Below are 9,702 nucleotides of genomic sequence, written 5' to 3' on the forward strand. Positions count from 1 at the left end.
TTCATAGCAGTATACAGTTGCTCTCCACAGTCACCTGAAGAACACAGCACGCTTTACAAAGTAGAGAAACCTAACTTTCTGTGGGCCAGTATTTATTTAGTACCCTTCCAGCTAAAACCAACAGGGATAAAGGTCAGCAGTATATAAACACTGCATCAAAAGTTTTTACTGCTCTTAAAAAAAATCCTGCAGACTTCTTCATGTGCTACCACTGATAGAATTATCTTTTTCATCAGGTTCAAGAGATGCTGTACAAAAAAATGTAGAGCAGAGGAAAGAAGTTATCTTGATCAGCGTGTTACACCCAGTGGCTCAGAGTATGTGGTTAACAAACAACTCTCTAGAGTGAAGAAAAAACAGAAGAAGAAAAAGTGGTGCTTGCTCTGTCCACAACCCTACGGGCAGCTTTGGAAGACTCTAAATCAAAACCTTACCAAAGCAAGATAGGTTACCCTTGGATAAAACTAGCAACTGCATTAAACTTGGTTTTGGAATTGGGACCTTTCTGGATTTACATATTTTGTTAGTACTTAAACAGAGAGCAATCAAACCTCATACAAAGAATTTTGCATTTCTAAACTAATTCCTGGACTTAATGCATACAGATTTTAACTCTACCAACACAGAATTAAACTGGATTTGTGGCCTTTTTCTTAAAAATTTTATGAATATAAGGCCCTTTAAAGAAAAATAATTTGGAGATCACACATTACTAAGATTTATTATCATTCTGGCAGAGGCAAAATAAACTAAAGGAGTTATTAATGCAAATCAACACAACCTATTTAACGCCTTCTCTGGAAATCGCATTATCTAATCCTAGAGCTATATAAGACTTCTTAGCATTTAAAAAAGAAAGAGACAAAGCAACCAAATTTCAAGGGTGTTCCAACAATTATTCTTAGATTGGACAGAAAATGAGCTGGTACTTTAAAAGGGTTGTCAAGTAAAACTTTAACAGTCAGGATTGCTTTAGACCCAAACCACAATTCAGTGGTTGACTTTTCTGGAGTTACGTGCAGCCTCCAAGGTGCCTTTCTGTTGTTTTTTTTAATGTGCTATAATCAAAGAAAAAGAAGGTGTAGCAAACAGCACCCTCTTAACCACACTGAAACCAATCTGAGTCATCTTCTCGGGAAACTGTGGACAGAAATGCTGAAGACTTTATGTTCAGAAGCTGTGCACATTGCTTTTCTGCTGCTGGCTGCTTTATCTGCACTGCCTTTTGCATCTGCAACCCAGTTTTAACAGAATCAATGCACAGGATACAAAATCTATAGACTGGGTAAAATTGGTGGCTTCATCTCTGCCCATTTAACTCAAACCCATAGTTCAGACTTAGAGGTGTGTATGCACAATCTGTACATGCTTGTGTACTCATAGATACACAGATAAATATACACTCCTCACAGAGATTACAATGGCACTATTAATTTGGACATGTCCTATGGAAAAGTTCAGAAACATCAACCTTCCAGAAACTCAATTTACTTTTCATGATAGAAGGATGGCAAAAAAAAAGCTGCAGACAGCTTTGTTCAGTCAATTCCTAGGCTCCAACCCATCTTCCAGTGCCAGCTGCAGTGTAATTTTCAAGTGACAAAAGAGTGCCAGGAGAAGAGTAAAGTTGCTGTAGGTGCAGCTGTTGAGCAATACCTTATGTAAAACTGTGCACTTAGGACAACTGAACCACTGCTTTACTCCTGATACCCAGTAAGGGTGACTCAGCCCAAAGTGCAAAAAACTTTTCACCCTAAAGCTAAAGAGCAATTCTTGTCCTTAAAATAACACAGCAGTTTTGATAATATCTGTTATCAAGCTGCCCCATGGGTCAGTAAGTGAAAATTTAATACAGAAGGCCCGCTGCTGATATTAAATTGAGCACACATTTTTGCTATTTCTTGTTCACTGTTCATTAAGGAATAACACTGAAAAGAATCACAAAAATATGCAACTGCCTGGAAGGCAGTGTAAAACTTTTTTCTGTAAGGTGCTACTCACATTGCAAGCCAAATTCACAATTAACAAATACCAGGCTGTTAGAATAGCTTAGCACTTCTGTCCCAGTCACTTAGCAAACTCTGCTGAACAGAGGCTAATTCATCTCAAAGTCTTGCGAGAAATGGGTTATGAATTTTCCTAAGTACAAGCTGTCACATCAACTAGTTACTAATTGATGTTTACTACCCTCAGCACTGCAAAGGACTCAAAGTTATGATCTGGGCTACGATCTCATGTTGGTCTTAAGGGTTTTGTCTCCTCTTTGGAGATTTACTCTGAAAATACAGTAAGCATATATCCTAAACTGTTGAAGGAATTATGAGAATATTTAGGTAGAGAGTATCCTTTTTTCCCTCTCCTGTCTGAGGAAAGAGGTGGAAGATCACTGTTCTAGCAATGCTACTATGCATTCCTGTAGTTTAAAACATAGTAACAAATATTCATGTAAACTGCTCTTAAATCACAAAAAATCCAGAAACCATGTATCTAGTGGGAAACAAAATTTTGATCCACCTATAAATAAATACATGCTAGCACAACTGAGCATGTAACCAAGAGCTTCCTACCAAACATGAAGTGATAAATTCATACTTACATGAAATCTCTTTGGTTTCTACTCAATGTAAACACCTATGTTGAAAATAATTAGTGGAATAATTGAAGAACAAACTTCTTAATACAATTAAGAAACTTTATGCTGCTGAATTTCATGTATGTATCATCCTTTACAGCTGGAACAGTCCTAGGACAATGCAATGTATGAAAAACTGACATTCCTTGAGGAGAGCTATGTTGTATTTAAGAAGTTATTAAAAATACTTTTCCAAAAGTGTTAAACAATTTTAACAGCAAAATTCTCAATCATGTCAGATTGTTGCAGGTATTTAGCATCCTCATAAAAACATCTTAGAAAGAGCTCCACATGCAGTAAGGGCACCTCCATTTTGATTTGTTAGAACAGTTATACATTGGCACAGGAAATTAAAATACAGGAGAACACAGACCACAGCAAAGCTTAAAAAGAAAAAGCTTGGAGATACACAGGTCACATTAAGGTCTTCCTCTCTCCTAAGTCAGCTTCTCCTGCTGCTCACTCATGCAGGGAGATCATAATTTTGTGGCTGCAATATTTCCACGGCAACACTGGTGACAGTGATGTCACAAATTCAGTCCTGACATAGCTTCAGGATCGAGTACAAGGAGCAGATGGGATGCGAGGGAGAAAGCCCCTATTTAAACACAAATCTCTTTCATAAGAAAGAAAGAGGCATGAGCAAAGAACCAGGTGAATGGATCGTGTTTTCAAGTATGATATATTCAAAAGATTATCCTAGCATGAAAATCTATTTAAAGGCAAGACCTACAATACAGGGTAACTGTCAAATTTGTTAGGCCTTATAATAAACCAACCTTGAAAGCTCCCTGTTTTGCATGACAAGCCCTGTGCTTCATTTCTAAAGTGGCAGTGAAGACAATACACTTTTATCCCTTGTGAATTTCCTTTAGATAACTTTAACATTCAGATATATTAATTTGATACATCACTGTGCTCATAATACCATATGTAAATACGATGTCAATCCCTCACTGGAGTGAGTTTGTTGTCTGAATTAGATATGATATGAAAGATATTAAAACAAATCCCAGATGGGTCACCAAGTACAAGAGGATGGTAACTGGAATATTCAGCCAGCACTGTTAGATTGGCAAAAGGGGACTGTATTTTTGTCCTGATCTGTGGATGCATGCAAGAATCAACACAAGCTCCAGGCCAGCTGAAGACCCCTAAGCTCCTCACCAGTTACACACTGCAGACTCCAAAAAAATCACTGGTATCAAACCTCCTTCCTATCTTTGGCCACCCCATGAACCAAGAGCAACTGAGCCCACAGAGCATAGAAGTGATTGTGACAAAAAGGGGAATAGCAGAGAATGCAACCACAATATAGTCACAAACACAGTGCCCACATTAATTCATGCCGCAGTGTGAGGAGACACACAGATTTCTTAAAGATGCTCCTCTCCACAGAGGACAAGTGATAAACAGCAAAACTAAGAGAGGCAAGGGAAGTGCCTATGACCAAAATTCAGGTGTAGGCAGTCATTCACAGAGCTGCATGCAAGGAGAAGTGGTTTCTTATGGCAGCAGTGGCAGAAAGATGCACAAGAAAAATGGGAAGTCAAACAGAAGATAAAAGGAATTAAAAGGATATAGATCCATGTTCTGATCACAGGAGGAAAAAGCCCACACTTTTCAAGATGAAGACCTGGAAGGATTGCCAACAGTCTAGCTCTCAGGGGGAAAGGAAAAAAGGGAATAAAATTTGTAGCCTGAAGCTGGGCCTAAGCCAAGATGTGAACAGGCCCCCAGGAAGGGATACTGGGTGGGGGAAGAGACTAGAAGCACAATGCAAGGAGGAACAGATCCAAAATCAAGTAGCTAAGCAGGGTTCCCAGACATCATCTCTGAAATCACTAAAGCAAAAACTGCAAAAGGGAGATAAAAACAGGCAGAGCGCCATGTGATACAAGCCACAACAATGATCATAGTTAAGAAAGTCCACCTGATTTGCCAAACTACGACAATACCAACAGCAAATCAAAAAAGCAGGCAATAAACTGGAGGATGCTGGCTGGTAACAAAAATAAATAAAAGACCTGAAGACCTACAATTGTTTAGCTTCAACAAATTTTTTTTTCCCAAACACATTAGGCACATTCCTATGACTCACACTAACAGAAATGCTGTCTGAAATATAAAGAAAAAAAAAAGAAATAGTTTGGGGCTATAAAATTCTACAGGCCTCTTACTCATTAAAGTAGTAAATGCTGGAAATAGTATTCTTTAGCACAGTAGGATAAGAGATATAGTCTATTTTAAGATGTAGTTTATTGTTTTTACAGTTGTGATTAAGACACAGCTGTCACAGACTAACATGACTACAATACAACCCCGACAAGACTCCTCCTCTCCCTTTGCTTTTGTAAGGCCAACAACCTCAGATGAGAACATGAACCGAGTTCCCTCAGTGGACTTTCAAGAGGTCACTTTAATTTCAGTACTGGAAAGCCCATCTTCTTTTAACCCAAGAGGAAAAAAAAAGCCTCTCTCAGACAACTCTTGCACTACTACATCTCTTTTACCTCATGTTTATAGAGATGTGAAAGTAACGGCTGATACAAGCTCAAGGCAGCTCCCATTGCTGTTTGTATGGAGTAGCAAACCAAGGCAGCTGCCAAACATGAGCTACAAAGAAAGTCTCTTCCTATTGTTTTTCAGAAAATAACTTACTTTCTATCACACTGATCAAAATTAACATTCCCCTGATAGACAGAAGTCAACTGTTCTTCTAAAATGAAATCTTACCAAAAAATCAACATTTTAAGAGTAAAAAATACATTTCAAGTCCAAGTTTTGCAAACATATCATGGAGAACAAAAATATTTTTACAGCAGCTAAAATCAAAACATAACAAACCCCCACAACAACTACAAAGTAATAGATTTTAAAAAGCAATAAAATAATCATAGGCACATTCTAACACAATCTCAGTCCAAAACCAATTCAAAGTATAAAATAACACTAGATTGGGACGCCAATTATTTTTTTCCAGCTCTCATTTCTCTATATAAATATCATAGGCAAAGTGTATTACCTTCATTTTCTGAAGCTTGGCATTTAACTTTCAGTACCAAATCAAAGGTACGTTCTGGATTTTCCCTGGAAGAAACAAACGCAACCAATCATCACATACATATTTCAGATCTTATTTTTACTGTTACATCATTTCCATTCTTTTTGCAGAATAATAAATAGAATTAAAATATCATTAAAACAAAATTAGTACTCAGATTAGTTCTAAGGAAGAACCAAAAAGTCACATTTCCCTATATGGCCTTAAGAAAGAAATAAGAAAGATAAACAAGCTAAACTGTGTGATTTATTTAGATTATATTGTCACTGCCTTATATATCAAATGGCTTTTAAGTCACTCCACCATACCTCATCCAACAGTCGAGAAAAAAGCGTTAGTAAGCTCCTTATCAATCAATCAATCTGCAACATTAATGGAGTCGCAGGCAGCCTTTTCTACAGCTATGTCTTGTTTCTACTAAGTAGGAATAGCCCATCATTAGACTTCCATTTTAATTCCCTGTGTTTAGCCGCTGTCCTTTAAAAGCACCTGATTACCACCACCCCAAGGCCGAGAATCATTTGGCTTCCTCTTTCACCGGATATTGATCGCCAGCTGGGCTCCAAGGTCTGAACCTCAGACGTGATTCACTGCGAGAGCCAACGCGAGTGCCCTCACTGGGGACGGACAGGAGCCCGAGCTAGCCAGGAAGACAGAGCCTCCCTATCTGCAGTAGCCATCGAGGGCAGCGGCGTGTGACGGCCGGCCGGCGCCTCTTCCACCTGATGATAATAACTAACTGCATGTGCCAACAGCAATTAACACTCAACCTAATCCCAAACTACATATTCATTGAAACGGGTCTAAATGCCATTACCATGCCATCCACCCATTACCAAGCACACTGCTATTTATATTAAAAACAAGCGGTATAACCGCACCCATGTCAATTATCTATTTAACCACATAAAAGGCTCACACTAGAACTCCTATCTTGTGTAACACTCCCACTGAAATCAGCTGGAGATTTAGGCATAGGAAAAAAAAAAACAAAACTTGGTTCCAGGTTTCTAGAATGTCTCATCTAAAGCACACAGCAAATTAAAACGTTGTTTCTTTAAATAAAGTACTGAATGAAACCCAAAGGCTGAGCCAGAGAAAAACTCAGCTGTCACAAATTAATTGATTCAGTCAATGCTTTCACTGACCTCAGCACCATCATCCATTGAGATACACAGTTATAGTCTAATTCAGATTATGAAGACATAACCTGCCCATATCACACTCTTTCCTTGCATTTTAAAGCATTTTGTTGGGGAAATCCTGTATCTACTGATCCTGTGTATAAGAGATTATATTCTGGCTTGAGTTACAACAGCATAAATCCAGGACATGGGAGATTTACTCTGGTGTTAAACTGTCCATTTTTCCTCTGGCTGGTGAGCAGGTTCAGAATGAAACTGATAAGGCTATGCTTGCTTGAGTCACCTAGAAAACTGAACCACAAAAATACTTCATTTAAAAGAAATGACATCTCCCCATGGCATTGCTCTAGCTTAGGCCTTGGGTTTATCCTCTCAGGTTGAGTTTTTTTAATGTGAATCAGTTCGTGTTACAATCACCAAATGAGTGTTTCTAACTCAACTCCTAGATGAGTTACACTCAAAAAAGGTCTTTGAAGTAATATTCCTTCTGTCTTTCACTGCAGTATTCTAAAACTGCTTTTGCAGGAAAATGCTTCTAAGTTTACTCTTCACATCCCACTACGCTCAGAAGTGTCAAAAATGTGTCAAACTAATGTGAGAATTGTGAGCCTGTCTCTCGTCTCTCGTTTCCCTGCCAGCTCCGCGGTGCCAGCCTGCTCAGCGCGTAGAGACACGGAGCTGTTTGTCAATTGCCGAAACCCGTGTGTAACATCTTGTCACTTTCAATGTCACCAGAGCAGGCGGCCGCTGCCGGAGGGCAGCCTGGACAGCAGTGCTCCCAAACACCCAAGGAACCTCTTCTGCACCTGCCGTGCCGTAATGACACAAGGGTGGTCTGCAACCACCATGGCCATAAGCTATAACACAAGGAGTTTCACCTGGCCGTAAGGAAGTGCTTCTTTACACTGAGGGCGGCAGTGAACAGGGTGCCCAAGGACGGTCGTGGAGTCTTCCCCTGAAGACGTTCCAAACCCACCTGGAAGTGTTCCTGTGTCACCTGCTCTACATGACCCTGCCTTGGCAAGGCGAGAGGACGGGATGATCTGCAGAGCTCCCTCCCAACCCTGGCAATTCTGCGATCTCCTAAAGGGATGCCTGTAACAGCCTCGGCCCGCGGCGGGCAGGGGCACTGCGGGCAGCTCTGCTGGGCCCGGCGGCCTCGGGACCGCGCTGCCACCCCCGCACAGGCCCCGTTCACCGGGCACAGCCCGACCGGCGCCGGGGCCTCTGCCCGGCCGGGCCGGCGGCTGCCGAGCGCGTCCCCCGCGCCGCTGCGGACGGACGATGCCGGGGCCGCCGCGGGGCCGGGAGGCGACGTGGGGCGGGGGAGCGGCCGGCCCCGGCGGCCGCCTCCTCCTCCTCCTCCCCCTCCTCCCCGCCGCCGCGGGCCGGGTCGGGGGGCGCCGCCGCTCCCCCCGCGCCGCGGGTCCCGCCTCGCCCCGGCTCCGGCCCCGCCGCCTCCCGCCCGCCCTTCCCGCTGTCACTCAGCGGCCGCGGCAGACGCGCCCGGCCCCTCGCACGCTCCCGCCGGGTGGGCTCCCCCTCCTCCCGTCCCCGCCCGCCGCACGCCGGGCCCGGCGGACCGGGGCTGCCACGGGGCCTGCTCGCCGCCTGTCCGCCGCGGGGGCTCGGCTCGGCTCGGCCCGGCCCGCCGCGCCCCACGGCTCCGCCGCGGCCCCGCGCACACAGCACTCACTTGAACCTGCTGTCCATGGTCACATCGCGGGCCCCGGCGGCGGCCCCGGCGCCCCCAGGGACAAGCGCCCCGCCCGGCAGGGGCGAAGGGGCAGCGCCGGCCGCGGAGCGCTGGGCGGCGGGGGCGGCTCAGCGCCGCGGCGGGCGGCGGCCCATGGCTGCTCCGCTCCGCTCCCCCGGCTCGGGCCGCGACTGCGGCGGAGCGGCGGCACCGCCTCCTCCCCCGTCTCTCAGTTCCTGTTGCAGCCGCTCCGGCACCTTCTGGGAACCAGGAAGCTCCGCGGCGGCCCGGGGAGCCGCCGGGGCCGGTGTCACCTGAGGCCGGCGGGGGAGGGCGGGCCGCCCGTGCCCTCCGCGGCAGGTGCGCTGCGGAGCCTGCCCGAGGCCCGGCAGGTGGGCCGGGGCAGCGCGCAGAGACCGTCATGTGTCACCTCACCGGCACCTTCACCCGCTGCTAAAGCCGCTCAGAGGATGGGTCCGGCCCATCCCCAGTGTGTGCACTGACACACCGTACAGCCCTTTCGCGTTCTTCATGCACAGCCGGAAAGGGGAGCTTTTTGTACTAAAGGTCATAAATGTTAATTTAACCTGCTGTAATCTGCTTAGCTTTTTGTTTTATCGAGTGCTAAACAAACACTATCCCAAACTGCTGAAGAGCTGGTGCGGTAGGGACGGCTGGAGCAAACCCACCGTCCTGTAAACACACATAAAAAGCTTTCAATCTTCGAGTGCTTCCCTCGAGTTTGGAAAGGAAATAAAAATAACACCGTCCTTGAGAGGCTTCCAAGTCTCATTCATCTGAGAGGCACTGAGCAGCCAAATTCCCACCTACACCAAGTTTCCCTCACCAACATAGTAACACTGCAATGAAAGTGCATAAAATAGATTCTGTGGTACTGGGCCAAAGAAAAAACGTCATTCTTTTCACTCTTCCTCCAGAAGCTAATCATCATATCAAGTTGAAAAGATGAAAAATATTCAAGCCAATTATATATTAAACACATAAAACAGCATTAGTGCATTACCGGGGCTGAAAAATCAAATATTCAAAAGTCAGGAAATTGCAAATATTAACTTCTCCAAACCAATATTGTTTTGGCTTCATTGCACATCCTACACACCTCACAGGACATAGATTAAATAATAATAATAAACTGCATAGATGT

General features: G+C 44.3%; 1 protein-coding gene across 7 annotated transcripts in view; it reads right to left on the bottom strand.

The window, feature by feature from the left end:
* DENND1B (DENN domain containing 1B) overlaps window positions 1–8,925 on the bottom strand; it is a 152,893-nt gene extending 143,968 nt beyond the window's left edge. For 4 of the 7 annotated variants that reach the window (XM_068199611.1, XM_068199609.1, XM_068199612.1 and 1 more), the window contains exon 1: window positions 3,412–3,535. In XM_068199611.1, the coding sequence (XP_068055712.1) occupies window positions 3,412–3,520 (109 nt within the window). In that variant the 5' untranslated portion in view covers window positions 3,521–3,535. Of the gene's footprint in view, window positions 1–3,411; window positions 3,536–5,657; window positions 5,723–6,004; window positions 6,152–8,537 lie in introns of those variants that run through there. The other 3 variants (XM_068199607.1, XM_068199610.1, XM_068199608.1) reach the window with 3 other exon arrangements.
* Between the last annotated feature and the right edge of the window lie 777 nt (window positions 8,926–9,702).

Source organism: Anomalospiza imberbis, chromosome 9 (assembly GCF_031753505.1).
Source record: "Anomalospiza imberbis isolate Cuckoo-Finch-1a 21T00152 chromosome 9, ASM3175350v1, whole genome shotgun sequence".
NCBI lineage: Eukaryota > Metazoa > Chordata > Aves > Passeriformes > Viduidae > Anomalospiza > Anomalospiza imberbis.